Source organism: Hyperolius riggenbachi, chromosome 9 (assembly GCF_040937935.1).
Source record: "Hyperolius riggenbachi isolate aHypRig1 chromosome 9, aHypRig1.pri, whole genome shotgun sequence".
In the NCBI taxonomy this organism is placed as follows: domain Eukaryota; kingdom Metazoa; phylum Chordata; class Amphibia; order Anura; family Hyperoliidae; genus Hyperolius; species Hyperolius riggenbachi.
In genome coordinates this window covers 15,342,422-15,363,780 of record NC_090654.1, presented here as the reverse complement: position 1 = coordinate 15,363,780, position 21,359 = coordinate 15,342,422, and the positions used below count along the sequence as shown (strand labels likewise).

General features: G+C 42.8%; 2 protein-coding genes across 8 annotated transcripts in view; one reads left to right on the top strand and one right to left on the bottom strand.

Annotated features, from left to right (window-relative positions):
- The window catches only part of CENPP (centromere protein P), a 413,763-nt gene that overhangs the window by 203,431 nt on the left and 188,973 nt on the right, over nt 1–21,359 (top strand). The gene's annotated exons all lie outside the window — the stretch shown is intronic.
- Nucleotides 7,729–21,359, bottom strand: part of ASPN (asporin) — a 62,240-nt gene continuing 48,609 nt past the window's right edge. For all 3 annotated transcript variants that reach the window (XM_068252002.1, XM_068252003.1, XM_068252001.1), the window contains exons 5-8: nt 19,071–19,181; nt 15,722–15,815; nt 12,144–12,282; nt 7,729–11,290 (exon numbers count right to left, since the gene is read on the bottom strand). In XM_068252002.1, coding sequence (XP_068108103.1) covers nt 11,093–11,290; nt 12,144–12,282; nt 15,722–15,815; nt 19,071–19,181 — 542 coding nt within the window. In that variant the 3' untranslated portion in view covers nt 7,729–11,092. The remainder of the gene's footprint in view (nt 11,291–12,143; nt 12,283–15,721; nt 15,816–19,070; nt 19,182–21,359) is intronic.

Sequence of the window (21,359 nt, the reverse complement as noted above, 5' to 3'; positions counted from 1 at the left end):
CAGCGGCTGGGTCTGCCTATAGAGCCCAGCCTCTGTTGCTATTTAGCTCCCCCCCCCCTGCGCGCTGTGAGACCCCATAAATCACAGCAGGCTGTCACACAAAGTGCGACGTTTCGGGGGGATCCCCCTTTATCAAGCAGATGACAGACTGTAGTCTGTCATCTGCTTGATAAAGGGGGATCCCCCCGAAACGTCGCACTTTGTGTGACAGCCTGCTATTTTTATACTGCAATAAAAGAGCATGAATACATAGATGGTGCCGGCTTCATCTTCCTCTGCATGATCTCCGTCTAGTGAACGGATTGCCTGAGCACATCGCTATCTATACATTTTAGGAGTGCCTCCTTCTCTGCATACTACCCATAAATCACAGCCGCGCTGGCGACATGCAGCGTGTCGCAGCCGGCTGTGTTTTTCTCTCTGTCAGTCTCCGCTCTCCCCCGCCTCCTGAATTGCTCCGGTACTGGCCAACGTCCCTTCCCTCGCCGCTGATTGGAGGGAAGGGACGTAGGCGGGGACCGGAGTGATGCAGGAGGCGGGGGAGAGCGAAGACTGACATTAGAGAGGTAAACACAGCAGCATAACATGGCTGTGATTTATGGGGTCTCACAGAGCGCAGGGGGGGCTTTAGAGGAAGCTAAATAGCAACAGAGGCTGGGCTCTATAGGTAGACCCAGCCTCTGTTTGGGGATTGCGTTGTCAGAACCCCGCCTCGGGTTCTCTTTAATATTATGCAGCCAAGTGAATCTGGAGGTGTGTTTAGCTATCTGGGACAACAAAGAGACTATTTGCATATTCAGCAGTGATGCATTGTGGGAGACATCATATACTCACTCCAACCTGAATAATCACAAATACCTTCTGTTCTAAGAAGGCAAAATTCTGTTTTGCATAGCATTTTAGTAAGAGGGCTTTTTGATCAATTTCAGCCCTCTTAGGAGTTCTGGTTCACCATGAGCTTGCTGGGAAATCTGTAACTCTGGGTGCTTCAAGTCCTGCCCCATAGAGCCACATTAATCCATGTCATGCACTGATGAGGATCAGCCAATCTGAAACAGTCTGTATGGATGTTGGATTATTGTGGCTCTGTAACATTAACAAACTGACACATCATTGCATTCCAGCGGCTCTGGAGGTGTGGCTAACTTACAGGGACAACAAAGGGATGATTTGCATATTCAGCAGTGATGGATTGTGGGAGACATCATATGCTCACTCCAACCTGAATAATCACAAATACCTTCTCTTTTGGTAAATTTCTGTTTATAGTTTTTGTGGAAAGGATGATGGATTCCGGCACTTGGATGCAAGGTCATTTATTGAAGCAAATTAAAATTACAACAGGTAAAAAACGTCACCCGTGTCGACAGCTGTTTCACGTGTTGCTACGCCTCTTCAGGATACCCAGGCTTACCCCTTCCTGTCCACACCCACCTATAAACCTGGGGGGGGAAGGAACATCACTCCAAGGGAAGTATCTTCATACATCGACCGTTGCAGGAATGGAGCATAACATACACATACACACAGAATAAAAAATATAGTTCTCATCTAGAAAAGGCTGAAATTTCATTTTGAAGCCCAAATTACCGTACCTAGAACAATAGTCAAGGAAATCAAATGGGCTTCTTTCCGTAATAGTAACTCCTCTCTAGAGCTCCCTCTTTGTAGACTATTAAATTTAAGGAGACCTGCTACTTGTAGGCAATCTGCCTCACCCCCTATGACATTCCTTTACGTGCTCGATCATTCTACGTGCTCTTACTTCATTGGTTATAGATCTTCTATGTTGTAAGAATCGGTCCTTAAAGGGGCACTATGGCGAAAAATTTTAAAATTTAAAATATTTTCAAACATAATCAAATAAGAAGTACATATTTTTCCAGAGTAAAATGAGACATAAATGACTTCTCTCCTATGTTGCTGTTACTTAGAGTAGGTAGTAGAAATCTGACAGAAGCAACAGATTTTGGACTAGTCCATCTCTTCATGGGGGATTCTTAGAGATTTATTTATTATCAAAAACACTTAGTGAATGGCAGTTGCTCTGTCCAACTGCCATAAAAGCTTTGTAGCAAGCAGGGAAGCTGGCCAACATCATTGTTTAAATCCTTTTTAGGGAATATCTTTATAAAGAATAAAAGCCTTGCTGAGAATCCCCTATGAAGAGATGGACTAGTCCAAAACCTGTCACTTCTGTCAGATTTCTACTACCTACTGTAAGTGACAGCAACATAGGAGAAAAGTAATTTATGGTTAATTTTACTCTGGAAAAAAAGTACCTCTTATTTGTCTGTGTTTGCAAATATTTTAGGGAGAAACTTACTTTTTATTTGTATATGTTTACACATATTTTAAATGTTACAATTTTTCGCCATAGTGCCCCTTTAAAGGATACCCGAACTGACATGTGACATAATGAGATAGACATGGGTATGTACAGTGCCTACTACACACAAATAACTATGCTGTGTTCCTTTTTTTCTTTCTCTACCTGAAAGAGTTAAATATCAGGTATGTAAGTGGCTGACTCAGTCCTGACTCAGACAGGAAGTGACTACAGTGTGACCCTCACTGATAAGAAATTCCCCTTTTTTACCTCTTTCTTGCTCTCAGAAGCCATTTTCTGCTAGGAAAGTGTTTTATAGTTGGAATTTCTTATCAGTCAGGACTGAGTCAGCCACTTGCATACCTTATACCTTATATTGAACTCTTTCAGGCAGAGAAAGAGAAAAAGGAACACAGCATAGTTATTTGTGTGCTAGGCACTGTAATACGCATGTCTATCTCATCATGTCACATTTCAGTTCGGGTATCCTTTAAAGCGGAACTGAAATCTGGGGGCTTCTGCCAGCCCCCTGCAGCCTCCCCGTCCCACACCGTCTCTGATCGATTCTCCAGCCCCCCGCTGCGGCTCACTTTGAGTTTCGCTGACTTTGACATCGATGATAACTGCTCCTGTGCAGCCCTGGCCACGCATGTCTTAGCCGCTTTACCATCGTCGCGAGCGTCCTGTGCAGGCACAGTACGAGAAAACCTCGTACTGTGCCTTTGCACGATGCTCGTAGCGAGGGAACGAGGATGCACACGGCCAGGGCCATGCAGGCGCAGTTACCGTTGACTTGCAATATCGAAAGTGAGCCATGACAGGTGACCGTAGGATCATTCAGAGACGACGTGGGAAAGGGAGGCTGCATGGGGCTGGCCGAAGCCCCAGGTAAGTGAAAATCTTTTTCTTTTTTTTCCTTTTTTTTACATTTCACTTCCGCTTTAAGTGGCTGGGTGGTTTTCCCCAGGTCGATCCTCCCACAGGGGCACCAGACACAATACACCACGCACCTAGACCTACAATTTATGAACTGCCTAAAGCGCCACATAATCCCCCCTATCTATCTAACCGAACTACCTTTTTGGATGCATTTACAAGCCATACAATGACCACAGAGGAAATTGCCCTCCCATCTCCTCTCTGAGAGCCAATTATCTTTCTTACAAGTAGGTTTAAGCTCACTATGGACAAGGGTCTTTTTAATTGTGTTACCTCTTCTAAAACTTATCTTAGGAGGTTTCTCTGCTGTGTCTTTTAAATGACCATCTAGGGACAACAATTGCCAGTGATTCCTGATAGTTTGGTAAATACGATTAGACATAGGGGTATAATCGAATATGAAATTGAACCTCCTATCCTCTTTTTGTTTCTGGCGGCGTCTTTCCAGGAACTGAATACAGGGTATACGTCTTGCTCTTTCCAGAGCCTTGTCAGTAGGGACTGTCTGATGGCCCTGTTGACCAGACTATCAATGAGATCAAGGGCCTTTCTCTCAAACTCCTCTGGGTCAGAATTATTACGTTTTAATCTTAGAAATTGTGTCCTTTACATGCCTGGGGTGGTAGCTATCAAAATGAAGGAGAGTATTGGTGGCAGTGGTTTTCCTGAACCCTTTGGTGGCGAGGCCTCCCTCACTCACCTCAATCAATAGGTCCAGAAATTCTACCTTTGTGTCACCAAAATTCACCATATTAATATCATTGGAGTTAATGAATTGAATGGAATCCATACACTTTCCCTGGCTACCATCCCAGACAATCAGTACATCATCCACGTACCTCTTCCACAGTTTGAGGGAATGTCTGAAGGGATTGTCGGGGAAATCACTCTATCATCCCCAAACCGAAAGAAACTAATTAGAATAAGTTGGGGCCATAAGGGTCCCCATGGCAGTCCCTGACAATTGTCTACTCTAGTCTCCATTGAACTTAAAGAGACTCTGAAGCGAGAATAAATCTCGCTTCAGAGCTCATAGTTAGCAGGGGCACGTGTGCCCCTGCTAAACCGCCGCTATAGCGCCGCTAAACGGGGTCCCTTCACCCCCAAACCCCCCCACTGCGACACTTGGTCGCAGACTTGGTCGCTCCTGGAGGCAGGGCTAACGGCTGCAGCCCTGCCTCCAGTCACGTCTATCAGCGGCGCATCGCCGCCTCTCCCCCGCCCCTCTCAGTGAAAGAAGACTGAGAGGGGCGGGGGAGAGGCGGAGATACGCGCTGACAGACGCGCGTGGGGCAGAGCTGCGGCGGTTAGCCCTGCCCCAACCAGGAGGTGCTCCCCCTGCTGAAACAAGGGGATTTGGGGGATCAGGGACCCCCGTTAAGCCGCGGGATAGCGGCGGTTTAGCAGGGGCACACATGCCCCTGCTATCTATGAGGTCGGAAGCGAGATTTATTCTCGCTTCAGACTCTCTTTAAAGGTGTTGTGTTCCAACACAAATTTTAAGCACTCCACCATATAGCTGGTATATTCCTCTGTCTTACCAAACTCATCCAGTGCATGGCGTATCGCGTCCAGCCCCTTCCCATAGGGGAACCTACTATAAAGACTTACCACGTCATTGGTGACCAGGTGAAAACCACCCTTCCACTCAATGGAATTGAAGGACAGCCACCGTATCCTGTAACAAAGATTAGACTGATCTGAAGCATGGTCTCAGCCTCAAATCGAAAAATATTGACAGGGTTCTCTGCTACTGACCCTACACCAGAGACGATCGGTTCGACCCGGTGGGTTAACCAAAGTTGTATACACTTTTGGCAATTAGTACCAAACGGGAAATCTGGGTGACTCCACAAATAGATCCTCCCCCATTTTTTTTTTTTTATTTATTTTTTTTTTTAGTAAGGAAGCCTAATTCTACCCCTCTTCTCAATAAAATACGGAGCCTAGATTTATCTTTTTCAATAGGGTTCCCCCTTAATTTTTCATACGTAGTGGAGTCACCCAGTTGCCTATTTGCTTCAGCTATCTACTGTATATCTCCAATGGTATCAGCACTATATTCCCTCCCTTGTCTGCAGGTCTGCAAACAAGGTCACTGTGAGGTCGCTGTTTATTGTTTTGTGTGTGTAGTTTTTTTCTGTGTGTTTTTGTTTTTCTTGCACATGAAGATAATGATGGTCTCTACCTGAATATAATATAGAGTATAACTGTTATGTCAAGGATATTTTTGTTGTATCATTTATATTTTGACGTTGTGTACAAAAGACATTGACTATGTAAGGCAGACTTGAAGTCTTGGGCAGCGTGTACAGTGGTGCATTTTGGTGCGGTGTAACAGCTGCTTTGTACCGTGACTTGATGCACGGCAATGACCAACCTATGTGACGTTCGCAGTGTGGCGGGTATTGGGAAAGTGCGCTCCGATCCAGCTTTGTTCCGTTCTGTTGTAAGCGGCAAATTAAAACCAGGTATCAGTAGAGGGAGGTCTTAGGGTTAGGTATCAGTAAATGGAGGTCTTAGGGTTAGACATCAGTAGAGGGAGGTCTTTAGGGATAGGCAAGGTTAGGGTTAGGAATGTAGAGGGAGGTCTTAGGGTTAGACATCAGTAGAGGGTGGCCTTAGGGTTAGGCATTGGTAGAGGGAAGTCTTTTGGTTGGGCATTGGTAGAGGGAGGTCTTAGGGTTAGGCACCAGTAGAAGGAGGTCTTAAGGTTAGGCATCGATAGAGGGTGGCCTTAGGGTTAGGCAATGTAGAGGGAGCCCTTAGGGTTTGACATCAGAAGAGGGGGTCTTAGGGTTAGCCATCGGTAGAGGTAGGTCTTTAGGTATAGGCAATGTTAGAGGGAGGTCTTAGGGTTAGGCATCAGTAGAGGGTTACACATTGGTAGAGGGTGGACTTGGGGTTAGGCATTGGTAGAGGGAGGTCTTAAGGTTAGGCATCGTTAGAATGAGGTCTTAGGGTTAGGCATCAGTAGAGGGAGGTCTTAGGGTTAGGCATCGGTAAAGGGAGGTCTTAGGGTTAGGCATTGGTAGAGGGAGGTCTTAGGGTTAGGCATCAGTAGAGGGTGGTCTTAGGGTTAGGCATCGGTAGAGGGAGGTCTTAGGGTTAGACATCAGTAGAGGGAGGTCTTAGGGTTAGGCATCGGTAGAGGGAGGTCTTAGGGTTAGGCATTGGTAGAGGGAGGTCTTAGGGTTAGGCATCAGTAGAGGGTGGTCTTAGGGTTAGGCATCGGTAGAGGGAGGTATTAGGGTTAGACATCAGTAGAGGGAGGTCTTAGGGTTAGGCATTGGTAGAGGGAGGTATTAGGGTTAGGCATCAGTAGAGGGTGGTCTTAGGGTTAGGCATCGGTAAAGGGGGGTCTTAGGGTTAAGCATCGGTAGAGGGTGGTCTTAGGGTTAGGCATCAGTAGAGGGAGGTATTAGGGTTAGGCATCGGTAGAGGGAGGTCTTAGGGTTAGGCATCGGTAGAGGGAGGCCTTAGGGTTAGGCATCGGTAGAGGGAGGTCTTAGGGTTAGGCATTGGTAGAGGGAGGTATTAGGGTTAGGCATCAATAGAGGGTGGTATTAGGGTTAGGCATCAGTAGAGGGAGGTCTTAGGGTTAGGCATCGGTAGAGGGAGGTCTTAGGGTTAGGCATCGGTAGAGGGAGGCCTTAGGGTTAGGCATCGGTAGAGGGAGGTCTTAGGGTTAGGCATCAGTAGAGGGTGGTATTAGGGTTAGGCATCGGTAGAGGGAGGTCTTAGGGTTAGGCATCGGTAGAGGGAGGTCTTAGGGTTAGGCATCGGTAGAGGGAGGCCTTAGGGTTAGGCATCGGTAGAGGGAGGTCTTAGGGTTAGGCATTGGTAGAGGGAGGTATTAGGGTTAGGCATCAGTAGAGGGTGGTATTAGGGTTAGGCATCGGTAGAGGGAGGTCTTAGGGTTAGGCATCGGTAGAGGGAGGTCTTAGGGTTAGGCATCGGTAGAGGGAGGTCTTAGGGCTCTTTTCCACTATGAATCGCGTTTCAATTTCCACCATGCGATTACGATTGCGATTGAGCTACTATACTCATTATAGTCCAGCTCAATCGCATACAAAACGCGGCAGGACGGCGATTGCGCTTTGACCAAAATCGCATCGCAATCGGATCGCACTAATGGAAATTGCTGCTGCAGTTTCCATTAGTTTAATGTACCTTGCGATTTGTGATCAGAAGCAAATCGCAAATCGCAGGCTAGTGGAAAAAGGCCCTTAGGGTTAGGCATTGGTAGAGGGAGGTATTAGGGTTAGGCATCAGTAGAGGGTGGTATTAGGGTTAGGCATCGGTAGAGGGAGGTCTTAGGGTAAAGCATTAGCAGAGGGAGGGTTCTGTGTGAGAGAAGGGTTAGGGTAAGACATAATAAAATATCGATTGGAGCACTTTTTTTGTACCCAATGTTTTATCTGATGGAGTATAATAAGGAATCAAACAGACAACGCTAATGACGGTTTTCAAAACCTTTTTATTATTAAAAGACAGTATATTTGTAAAGCTTAATTTAATATGCTCAGACATAACAAATATACAGTAACCAGATATGTGAACTCCTCTTTGTCTTTTATAGCAAACACATTGAAATGCTTTAAATGTTCTGATTGCCTTTATTCCTTGCTCATTTAGGTTACAGTATTTGCAATACTCCATGACATGGTTTAGGATAGCTCAGGCGTAAAATAAAAAAAAATAAAGAAAGAAAACTGAACCTTTTGCATTTCATTTCATTTTTCAAGTCAACTTGATTCTTTAACTCTTTAGCAGCCAATGTATTTAGAGGCTTGCAAGTGCTCTAGTCCAATATTTTTTAGCACATTTTTGTTACATTTCCTAGCTTCTAATTATTACTGCTGTAATGTCTATTTATGGCCACTTGTCGCTAGGGGGCAGTGTGAGACAATAACAGAGGACTTCTGCTTTCAGTTTCTATATTTTCTGATAGTAGAGAGAGATCAAAGCATTCCTAGAATTTTCAGCACAAGTTATGCCACCTGAGATAACTCTATTGAAGTTGCTAATAGGTTAAATTACAAGATGTTGCACTGAGTCGGTGTCTTAACCCCTCTAGCGAAGATCCTCTTTGAAGAGAAAGCACATGGTTTGCTACGCTTTACAGTACAATCAACAACGTGGCGCGAGCAGTGGTAGTTTGCATAGACACATAAGCACCTTTTAGGATGTAATGAAATATGGAGTAGTATGACTGCATCTCCTACTACCCAGTGCAAGTATGAAGCAAACAAGAATGAGATGAGGTCCTACAAGTGGAATCCATAATGACTGGAGCACCGAATAGAGTTTACAGCTCTTTCACGTATGAGTTAAGTGGGGCTTCATGTTGAAGGATAAATGTTTTGAGCCAAAACTAGCTAAAGTAAGTACAGAGGTATGGGAAGGGGGGGGGGGGGGTGTCTCTGATTACCTTGTGTTCTCCGAAAACCTACTACTTGTGGACATAGTAAAATACAATGTAATTAAATTGATCTGCAGCGATGTACAGCTCATGAGTGTGATGTCTTGCCGTGGATTCTGCAGCTGCAGTGATGTAGGCGAGGGCTGCAAAGTACATAAAGCTTAAATAGCTAATCAAATAGTGCTCTGGATTACAGCTCACAAGGGTGATGTTCTGCGGTGGATTGCTTGAGCCGCTGCGATGGTATGGGAGATGAGCCGGGAGATGGACGCTGTAGCTATGGTTACAGATGACGTCAGTGGCACGCCCCACGCAAGCGTACGTAGTTACGTATAAATCACTGCCTTGTCCCCCACGCTACGCATCCTCACGGGCGGGCATCGATGAGCGGAGCTTTACCCCGGTACGCGTATTGAGCGTTCTGTTTGGCCGGCCGGCTGCACAACCTTGAACGTTGACTTACACCGCCACCGCTCCCCGTTGCCACGATACACCAGGGTTTGAGCGACTTGCAGAAACAGGAGATGATCTCCCGCAGTAATAGTCTGATGTTAGACTGAAAGAAAAATATCTGCAGCTCCCCACAGAGGTATACTTACAGGGTTGAGCTGGTGGCTCGAGGAGGACCTTTACAAATCTCAGAAAGTACACGCAAGTAAACGAGAGGAAGACTCTGACGCTGGGTGGTAAGATCCTAAACAAATGCGATTGTGGATGGTGTTACTTTGAAGCTGGGACTTTATTTGCTTCTGGGTGGCGCTGGAATCGGCCTGGGGCCACTTCTGCTTCATACTGCAGCAATCCTTATCTCCACACTCTGAGAACATTAGGAAGTTTGGTACCGGTACCAGAGTGAATGGTGTGAGTGCTGGTATGCTGGGTATTGTGGAGCACTCCACATTAATTTAAGTGTTTTTAGGGCAGGGGTATGTGATTTTGTACTTATACCATATATGCAATAAAGGTGTTTAACTTATGAAAGTCCCTGAGCAGCAGCAAAGTTCATTTCATATTACTGATTGGGAGGGGTTTCATAACACTATATCAACTATACAAACCCCCCGATGATCTATTCGAGGAAAGGTAAAGATTTCTCATTGGAAAGGGGGTATCAGCTACTGATTGGGATGAAGTTCTATCCTGGGTTACAGGTCCTCTTTAGGTGAGGCAACCAGTCTGAAGTGGGTAAAAATAAATTTCTATTAGGTGACAAAGGTTTGGTTTCCTCGTCTGGGTCCCATCTGACTGTAGTAGAGATTGTTGAGCAGTTGGTAAATTAGCTGGTTTATAATTGTAGTCTTGTGTACTTATCTGCAGTGTATTGTTTTTTGAAGTGACTCTGTAGTGAGAGGGTTATCGAGGCTGCCATATTTTGGTTCCTTTTAAACAAAGACAATTGCCTGTCTTGTCAACTCTTTTCTAATACTATAGGTCACATTGCCAGCGTGTACATCTGGCGCTCAGCCACTTGGGTGGCAATTGGCATTGTGAACAATGGAAATCAAACATGGCAGCCTCCATGTCCCTTTTCGCTACAGGAGGATTTTTAATGAATTTAGGCTGTCCTAGGTTACTAGATTAGGCATTTCAGAACTTCTAAATAAACCTGGCAGTTTGAGTCTGGATCGATCTCAATTTTATTTGGGCGTTAACACTACATTTCTGTGTTACGAATTGATTGGGTGTAACTGATTTACAGACAACAATGAAATACTCAACCCTGGCATAATAATAAATGTAGAGATTTAGAATCCAATCAAATACTCAACACTGGAATAATAATAAATGTTGTATATTAGAATTCAATCATTTGTGAAAGCTTATAAGTCTATTACAAGGCCACGAACCTGCAGTAGGTAAGGCATGGATGAAACCACAAGATGCGAGAAGTAAACCTCCAAGAATTCTACCAAAACCACCCAGATCCACCATGGGCAACAATATCCCGAGCCAATGGGATGTCCAATACTCAACCTTGATGACTGGAGAACCTTTCTTTCGAAATAGTAGGGTATTGTGCAAGAACCAAACAACGTTGCAGGCCACATGCTGTCCTCAACTGCTCCAACCATTAAAGTCGAGTCCTAGACATCCTAGTTTGCTCTTGTTGCAAGGCCAGTTCGTGCTTGAATTCTCATGCCTCGTGGATTTCTTTGGTGCTACACGCCTTCTTTTTCGTAATCAAGCTTCAAGTATTTGAATACTATGTTAGAAAGGAATTCATGCAATTACTCTGTAAACACTTGTTCCAATAACGCTTTCACGTCCTCAAGCATAATATTTTGAGAATACAGAAATACAGCACCATCTTTGTTTTCCGTTATTTGGAAGCTGCTTAAGTCCAGAGTCCAGGGAACTCTCTTCATTCACTAGGACTGGCATCACTGCACGTTACGCTTTTACTTCCGGTAATTCCCAAGGTGCACGCTGTTCCTGCCCAGAGTGCAGCGGAACGTGGCGGGCTGTACCTCCCAATATTTTACGGGGTTCCCAAAAAGGCTAATACCGCTGTACATGGACTTCTTCAGCTTGGGTGGTGTGGGGCACAGGTCGTTCACGTCCACTTTTGCAATGTTATTTACGTGAAGAAATAAGACCTAAACAGCATAACGAACACAGTTTCAGTATAAAACCTCAACAGCACTGTAAATAAAAAACACCTGGCAAGCAGAGTAAATTGTGTAGCCAGATCAGAGAGTTGATGCCCTCGATTGCTGCTACAAAAACGTCACTCAGAGAGTGTAGCACCCCCACTCTTCGGTAGCTGGTCATATGGACTGAATCATGTATTTTTCAACCTAAGCCCTTCAGGAGTGAGATATAGAGTGGAGACAGAAAACTATTACAGATTACAAACCGCTTTATTTGTGCTAGGTCAGAACACACTTGCTTCATAACTCTACCCCGTGACTATTAGAAAAAACCTGCAATGGCATTAGTTGGCTAATCCAGACTGCACATTATTATACATCTGCTAGAAATAAGACCAGTGTTCTCCCTAGGCTCTTTTAGCCGGGTGCTCCACCCGGCTAGTTTTGATGACCACCCGGCTGTCATCAGCTCACCTCCTCCTATGTGGTAAGCAGAGTTGGTCACAGAAGCACCGGCCCTGCATTCTCTCATCTCGCCCCACCCGGCTACTTTTTCATGCCACCCGGCTGGAAAAAATTTCTGGGGAGAACACTTAGCCCGCTTGTATACAAAGGCTCAGCTGCGACCCCCCCCCCTCACTCCCTTCTCTTACCTCATCCCTTGCAACCACCGCACTCTCCGACGTGCGCACGCCTCCCCCCGCGCTCCCCAATGCGCGCACACACACCCGCCCCCTGCACCTGTCGTCCTGTGCTATGCAAAGTCCTCCCGGGTACCTCACATGCACGCTGGCCCAAACGCAGGACCACAGGAGGATGCAGGGACACATAGATATTAATACGTAGGATAATTACCCACCTGTAAGTATTTTAAATCTGGTATCCCAGGAGGAACTCTCTTCAGTTTGTTGTTTTCTAGGTGAATCTCTCTTATATTTGGTATGTAAGCGAGGCTTCCATTTTCTACATCTTTGATTTTGTTGTGTCCTAAACCCAGTCTACAAAATAAAAAGCAAGTCAGGGGTTGGTTCAATGTCTTCTAAACACAGCGACCACTTCCTACCTAAGCTTCTAAAGCTTACTTAAAGCAAACATGAAGCGATATAATGAATGGTATGTGTAGTACAGATAACAGAACATTATTAGCAAAGAAAGGTCTCATATTTCTATTTTCATTTATATAGGGTTTTTTTTATCACATTGCATCATTCTGTCATATTTGCAGTTTACAAACCACACGCTGGCTTTTAAGCTATAAAACAAAACAGATATAATGACACTTTGAACTTTCCTGCAGTAAAACCTGATCTCAAGCTGTCTCTCGCTGCTTCTTGGCTGTTTAAGTGCTCCAGAAAACAGCACCGTTTTCCACCCAAGTTGGGTTGAAGAGCTCAGAGAAGCTCTTTTGCATAAATAACAATTGAAGTTTTTTTTTAACTCCTGTGCTGGAAAACCATATGATATTTTTTTTGCTACTAATGTTCTATTTGTTAGCTGTACCACACATACAACTCATTATATCATAAGTTTATTTTCACTTCATGTTTGCTTTAAAATGTAACATGATGAGTTTACTTTATGCCAAATTACATAGATAGAGAACCATCCAGGAGTGGAACATGCTGCTGTACAGTGTGCATAGCCTTCAGAGACACACAGCATCACCATTTTTGTTGTTTGTTTATTGAAAAAAACATCCCCAAATGTATCTCCTCTAGAAATAATCAATGAGATGCAAATTTTTCCAAGTTGATGCTAATTTTGGTATTAACTTGGAAAGGACTGAAATTCGTGGACTATTTAGAGTTTCAACATATACAAATGAATATTGGGAAGGTTTTTAAACTGCACTGTAACACAGTCTCTCAAAACCTAAAATATATAATATTATCTAATCTATGTTGACAATATCAACTCTTCTATTATAGAGCCCCTGAGGAAGCATTGGTAAGCCACGAAATGCATGTCAGAGTATTTTCCATTAAAGGGGAACTGAAGAGAGAGGTATATGGAGGCTGCCATGTTTATTTCCTTTTAAGCAATACCAGTTGCCTGGCAGCCCTGCTGATCCTCTGCCTCTAATACTATTAGCCATAGCCCCTGAACAAGCATGCAGCAGATCAGGTGTTTCAGACTTTAAAGTCAGATCTGACAAGACTAGCTGCATGCTTGTTTCTGGTGTTATTCAGACACTACTGCAGAGAAATAGACCAGCAGGGCTGCCAGGCAACTGGTATTGATTAAAAGGAAATAAATATGGCAGCCTCCGTATACCTCTTACTTCAGTTCCCCTTTAAGCTTTCTACGGACAATAAAAAGTGCTGTATTTACTTTGTATTACCAGCTATTTATAATTTCTTTGTGCATGTTTTTTTATTTTTTTTCATATTTATGTAAAAGACCAGTGCCACACCTATCCCTTCAATTGAATAGATCTTTAGGCATGACAAGTCTATTTTGTCTGTTTAAGGGATTTTATGTCTAGTATTAATAAGGTTATTATGATCCCTGGCCCGCACCTTCCCAATGGTTTGGGCTTAGTTCCCCTTCCCTATGAGATCGCTTGCTTTTTTTATTATCCCCGATATATTAAAGAGACTCCGAGCACCTTTCATGGACATGCCTTTAAGCCAGACGACTTCCAACAAAGTCGTGCTATGACCCCTCTGGAGGAGCCTCTTGCAATGGCCATGCGTGTCACTTCCTCTTCCTGCTTCATTCAGTGATGCACTTCTCTAACAGAGAAGACAGGTGTGACCTGGAAGTTATAACATAGCCAAGATGGCAGCCATGATTTTTAAATTGAAATCGAACGAAAAATATTTGGTGTAGAATGGCGATTCAGACGATCAAAGAGGAGAGCACAAGCTACAGAAAGGTATGCATCTTTAAGTACTTTGCAGTACTGGTCGGAGTCTTAAAGACCTGCCCATGAGAAGTGCTCGGAGTCCCTTTAAAGAGGAACTCCAGTGAAAATAATTTAATAAAAAAAAAGTGCTTCATTTTTACAATAATTATGTATAAATGATTTAGTCAGTGTTTGCTCATTGTAAAATCTTTCCTCTCCCAGATTCACATTCTGACATTACATGGTGACATTGTTACTGTGGGCAAGTTATGTAGCTGTTTCTAGCTGTTCTGGCTGTTACAGACAGCTGTAAACAGCCATTTCCTGTCTGTGAACATTGTTACATTGTGGCAGTTTGCCCAGAGTACCGCGGTATTCAGAGCCTCTTGTGGGAGGGGTTTCTGCACAAAATTAGTCACACAGCGCCCCCTGATGGTCTGTGAAAATCATTCTATTTCTCATGTAAAAGGGGGTATCAGCTACTGATTGGGATAAAGTTCAATTCTTGGTTGGAGTTTCTCTTTAAGGATGTTGTATTTGTTTTGGTTGCTCATATTTGTTCTTGATATGCTGTTATCATGCCCTTCACTTTTTCATTATTCTTCCCCTATCAGATATCCTTCTCGTTCTTTTTTTTTTTTTTTTTTTTCTCCCGCTTTCTCTTCTCTTTGAACCATCCTCCTTAGTATTTTATTTTATAAAATAAAAAAAGCTCTTCCTGCTACTAGACCTTTGCTTTTTGTAGATTCATTTTATTCCATCCTTTCAGTGACTGATACCTGCTCTACATACTGTACAGCTGTGTACATGATGAATGATAGATCGCGTGAAACAACTAATGAACTATCTATCTTTCCAAAATGCCCACATGATGTTTATGTAAACACAATGAAGGCATGACATGTCTGGTGGGAGGGGCATTTCTACCGGAGCTAAGCCATCACCAACCAATCAGGCTTCATGTATTTCCATGAGAAAAGCCCCTCCCCAAAAGACCTCTGCTTTCTATTTGCCTTGACAAAACCCACCCATAGGGCGAAACATGTAGTTCGGTAGGAGGCGGAACAAGTGTGATTTCTGAACGCAGGTATGCTACACTTATGTCTGTGTGTATGTGTGGCTGCACAACATGCTAATTTAGCGGGAATGGTGAGACCTGCTTTCTGGGCGCCACAGCCAAATGCAATAACACTGTGGAGTTTGGCAACCTTTGAATGCCATATTCCCAGTAGGAGTTTAGGTGTTGCTGGAAAGCTAGAGTGCATGTGCTGCTGTGCGGTTGTTATGCATTGGACCGGTCCATGTAGTTAGGGTTTAGCCTGTGGTTCACGGGATCTACCTCCCAAATGTATTGATTTATCTTGCACACACGATAGGCTCCTGCAGCCTTTTGCTGTGTCTTTGTAACTGTGTCTTTTTGATAACGTTTTATTTACTGTCCTGTATTTAAATGTGCAGGAAAAAAGCTAAGCTGTAGATAGGCCCTTTAAATGTGTAGTTTTGCGCACAGAATGGTTAAAAAGCTGAGAAAATGCATTAGATGATGAAAATGATCTCCCTTCCCGGAATGCTGGCTGAATGTGTTTTACCTCTGAAGTTCTTTGTAACGGATGAAGTCCTCGAGTTCTACAGATGTTATTTTGTTGTGATCGAGGTGAAGCTCATAGATGGATGTCGGTAAATCTGTACAGGAGATGATAGCAGAATAATTATAAGCTTGAATGCATAGAAAGCAGCTAGAAAACATCTCATTAACCATTTCTAATAGTGAGTGCTGTACTCAATATTAGAAATGGTTAATGAGATGTTTTCTAGCTTGTATTCCAATTTAATGCAAATGATATGGAGCTTGGAGTTGAACCAATCAAATGCACTTCCTGTTGAGTTTAAATGGATCAAATCCAAGTTGCATACGATCTGCAATCTACATTCAATCTATAATAAGTAGCATCTTGTTAGCCGTCTCTAGAAAACACTGATGTAGCTGTAGACCAGAATGGCCACATTGATTCCTGTCCATCGCGGAAAGCGGCTGAGCTGGCCATGTGTGTTTTAGTCCTTTACCAGGAAGCAAAGGAAGATGGCCTGATGAATGATGTTTTGATTGGCCTCCAAATTCTCCACATCCCAATATGACCAAACATCTGTGGGGGGGCAAAGGCTGTGGTTCGAACAGAACCTATAGGATCTGCTCAGGGCTGTGGAGTTGAGGAGTCGGAGTCGGGGCAATTTGGGCACCTGGAGTCGGAGTCGTAGTTTCATAAACTGAGGAGTCGGAGTCGAGTGATTTTTGTACAAAATCCACAGCCCTGTTAAATATTATACTAAGGAGTCGGAGTCGAGGAGTCGGAGTCGGGGCCATTTTTGGGTACCCGGAGTTGGAGTCGGAGTCGTGGTTTCATAAACGTCGGAGTTGGAGTCGGAAGATTTTTCAACTGACTCCACAGCCCTGGATCTGCTACTAATGTTCTGATGCCAGGTACTACAGAAAGGATGCAGAACATGTGGGCACTGGAGGCGGCGTGGAAGATTGGGTGCCCATAGAAGTTATTGCTATAGGGGGAAATTAGGGATAACATCGCAGGCATTGGGTCTGATATTTTTCATGTTAATGCGGCACATATATTGTCTGGTTTGTGTAGGGGTGGGGAGGCCAGCAGTTAAGGTTAGGCGAACCGAACTTGAGGAAGTAATTACAATAGCAGCTGATAAGGAAAAAAAAAAACAAAATAATATAAACACTGCTAGCAGTGCCTCAGCTAAACACAAGCCAAAAGTGTACACAGAAGAAGACACATTCTCATTGGATAAATTGTAATATATAAATACAGCAGCTATGCAATAAATTGCGATGGCAGCATTCAGTGCAGATAAGCTGTACTTTGGGAATTTGTAATTTGTAAATAAACAATATCACTTGTCCACAAAACAAATATGATAACTGTATGGGAAGTAAAAAGGAGGAAAATATGTTTTTACTGAATGTTATATATAGGTTTAATCCTGCTTTCCAGGCAATCTGAAGTAAAAATAAACTTATGATCTATGTGTATGTGTAGTACAGCTAAGAAATAGAACATTAGTAGCTTAGATATGAGTCTCCTATTGTTTCCAGTACAGAAAGTGTTAAGAAACTTCACTTGTTATCTATGCAGAATTAGCTCTGCTCTGTTTAATAGTTTAAAATGCAGAGTGTAGTTTGTAAACTTCTAATACTAGAGAATAATGCTAAAAGAAATTATATAAATGAACAGAAAAAAAAGAGACTTTTTCTTTGCTACTGTTGTTGTATTAATTATCCGTACTACACATACATTTCATTATATCATGAGGTGTTTTTTTTCCGCTTCAGTGTCACTTTAATAACAGGTAACAAAGAAACAGAAAATGCGCTTTGAGTCCCACGGGAGAAAAGCGCTTTACAAATGTTATTTGTTGTTGTTGTTGTACACAAAAATGAATTTTTAATCTTGCTGCTTTTGCGTGTGTTTCTTTCCCCCTCTAGTGGTCATAAGTAAGAATGCAGATGCTTCAAATATGCTTGAGTAAGAATGGAACGTGCTAGTCTGAAGCTAGGAAAACAAATCTGACAGCAGGGGTTAGTTAGTGGAGTGTAAGCTTTTCACATATCCCAGCCAAGTTTACAGAACCTCGGACTCTGATATCATGAGGATTGCAAAATAAAAATAATTTCCTAAATATTAAGTTACTCAGGAGGGTACCGCTTCCTGGATACGTTACTTGCTTTCCGAAGGCTGAATGCTACACCAGTTACTAGCAGGGCTGACCTTATGCCTAACAAATATAAATACTAAGAGAAATAAATCTGCACTCACAGAACAAAGTGTGCTAAGGCCTTCTTAATTAACACTAGAGGGCCGGACAAGGCGCACCTTTTATTAAGCACAGTGGCGTAGTGGTTAGCGCTCTCGCCTTGCAGCACTGCTTCCCCAGTTTCAATCCCAACCAGGGCACTATCTGCACAGAGTATGTATGTTCTCCCCATGTCTGCATGGGTTTCCTCCAGGTACTCCGGTTTCCTCCCACATCCCAAATACAAACAGGTAATTTAATTGGCTTCCCCGTAAATTAGCCCCAGACTATGATACATGCACTATACGATACATACATAGACATAGGACTGTGGGTAGGGAATAGCTTGTGAGCCCATCCGAGGGACAGTTAGTGACAAGACAATATATACTCTGTACAGCACTGCGGAAGATGTCACCACTATATAAATACTAAATAATAATAATTAAGCTTAACAATCTTTTATTTCCTAACACAATTAATTTACAATGCATGACATGATTAAAACACTAAAATAAAATCAGGTAGTTAATACCTAGGAATTAGGTAGTAGGCAGTATAGTGCAGTTTCCGTTTATTAGTGAGTTTTATAGCTCTGCCCTTAAAGGGGAACTTCAGCCTAAACAAACATACTGTTATTAAGTTACATTAGTTATGTTGATTAGAATAGATAGGTAATATAATCTCTTACCCATCCTGTTTTAAAAGAACAGGCAATTGTTTGTGATTCATGGGGGCTGCCATCTTTGTCATGGGGGCAGCCATCTTTTTGGTTGAAAGGAGATGACAAGGAGCAGGAGACACAGTTCCAACTGTCCTGTGTCCTGATAACCCCTCCCAGCTGCACACGCTAGGCTTCAAATATCAAATTCAAAATGTAAAAAAAAAAAAATTTGCACCAAAACAGCAGAACGAGAGCAACAACATCAGAAATCCCATCATGCTTTGCACAGCATCAGGGGAAAAAAGCCCGGGCAGTTTTCTTCTGTGCAGCTTAAAATGAGGCTTGGATAAGAGAAACAAAGTTCTGATGCTGTGAAACTGTTAAAGAAACACTAGGCCTTTTCAGTGCTGCTGAGTCGATTTTTAGTCCGGAGGTTCACTTTAATATGAAATGATACCAACCTTTAGGGATAGTTGTCAGCCTGGCTTCTGCAATCCTCATGTGATAGACTGTCAATCCATCGAATGCTCCTGGCACAATACCTTCGTTTTCAAGCGGATTTGCGCTCATTTCTGACAAACAAAATACATTTTTAAAAGAGTATCCCTGACAAGATTTTAAAATGTGTACACTGTCCTAGTAAGAAGGAGAGTACCCATAGATCTGTGAGATTCTATAAACTTTTTCTCCTAGGAGATAATTTTTATCTTCCGTTTAACCACTTCCCTACCCTGGTCATTTTCACACAGTTCATCTCAGCTTTGATTACTTTGGCAATAACTTTTATCAATAATTATCACAGCTAAATGATCTACAGTATACATTGTTTTTTTCAGGACAAATTAGACTTTTTGTGACTTGTACTTGTTTTTAGTAATTACCTTATTTTATATGCATTTTAAAAGGAAAATAAGGAAAAAAGTGAAAAATACAGAATTTTCTACTTCCATACATTATAGCGTTAATGTAAACAGTTCTAGTATACATTAACCTCTTGAGGACTGTAGTGTTAAATCCCCCTAGTGACCAGGCCATTTTATGTAAAATGGGCCACTGCAGCTTTAAGGCGTCGCTGCAGGGCCGCACAACACAGCACACAAGTGATTCCACCCCCCTTTTCTCCCCACCAACAGAGTTCTCTGTAGGTGGGGTCTGATCGCTCCCCCTGTGTTTATTTTTTTAATGTAAATATTTGTTTTATTTATTTTTTAATAAATTGTACTTTTTTAAATTTTTATTATGGACCCTCCCTCCCCCCGCCAGCCAATCGCTGTGATCAGCTGTCATAGGCTTCCGCCTATGACAGCCGATCACCTTCAGGTCTCCCAGGGGGAGGCCGGCCGCCTCGCATCATCACGGCAGCCAGCGTGACAGTACTGCGCATGATGACGCGAGGCGGCCGGCGTGGTGACGACAGCCGTGACGTTTAGAGGAGCCCGACACTCGTGCCCAGTGTCGCCGGGAGCCGCCGGGCAGCCATTTCTGAACAGGCCCAGGGAGAAGAGCCAGATGGATGCCGTGGCATCTCCCGACCTACGGTGGGTTGCAGAAAGGCCCAGGTGAGTACTAATTTCATTTTTATACAGAGTCCCTCTAACAGCCATTTTATTGTTAAGATCTGACAAGTATTACTTGTGGCCACACACAACAAAATGATCCACTTTTACAGCAATTCCATAAAAACGACAGTTTCTACAGGACTTTCTGTTTTGTTTTTGGACTTTATTTTTTTAAGTGGGAGTGGCGGAAATTTCTTTTAATTTTTATTCATTCATTTATTTATTTATTTATTTGCAAGATTGTATGATGTGTGTGCTAGATTGACATTTTTGTAATGTGGAGGCGCAAGCCAATTTTTTCAGAGTTTTCAATCATTTTTTTTTTCATAATTGGGGAAAAATTGAACAGACGTGTGTGGTGCATTGGTCAGATTTTTTAAATTTTACAATCGATCATAGAATTTGATTGTAAATATTGAATTGAAGAGAACTAAAAAAAAAATTGAATGGTGTGTGGCCACATTTAGGAGAAAACTTGGATAAAAAGTGAATTGGATCGGGCCCAGTGTGTATAAACTAAATGGGAATTAGACCTGGTTACGATTAAAACATGATATTTTAATTTCCATAACCGTTCGGGAATTCTTTCGGTTAATTTTGTTGTAAAGTGACCGAAAAGGCCAAGCTCACCCAAAACTAACGCTATGGCTTCAAGTAGCCGGCAGCAGGATTCTATTATGGGCTAATTGTATACGCTAAAGTCACATGAGAGCTTTTTTATGAAGGCAAGTTTCCCACTTTTACTGAAAATCACAACATGTAAATTCCTCTTTGGTGGGTGATCACTGCGTCTCCTATAAATGGAAGCTTGTGGGGTACAATGTGACCTTCTCAAACATGTGGCATCTTATTTCAGATCCTGCCATTGATTCATAGCAGATATATATTATACACTTATAAGCATTAACCACTTCAGCCTACAGTGTTGTTTCACCTTATGCATCCAAGCAACTTTCACCTCCCATTCATTCACCAATAACTTTATCACTACTTATCACACTGAAATGATCTATATCTTGTTTTTTTCTGCCACCATTTAGGCTTTCTTTGGGTGATGCATTTTGCTAAGAATTATTTTATTGTAAATACATTTTAACAGGAAGATTAAGAAAGAAATGAAAAAAATTCATTATTTTTCAGTTTTTGGCCATTATAGTTTGAAATGAATACATGCTACCGTAATTAAAACCC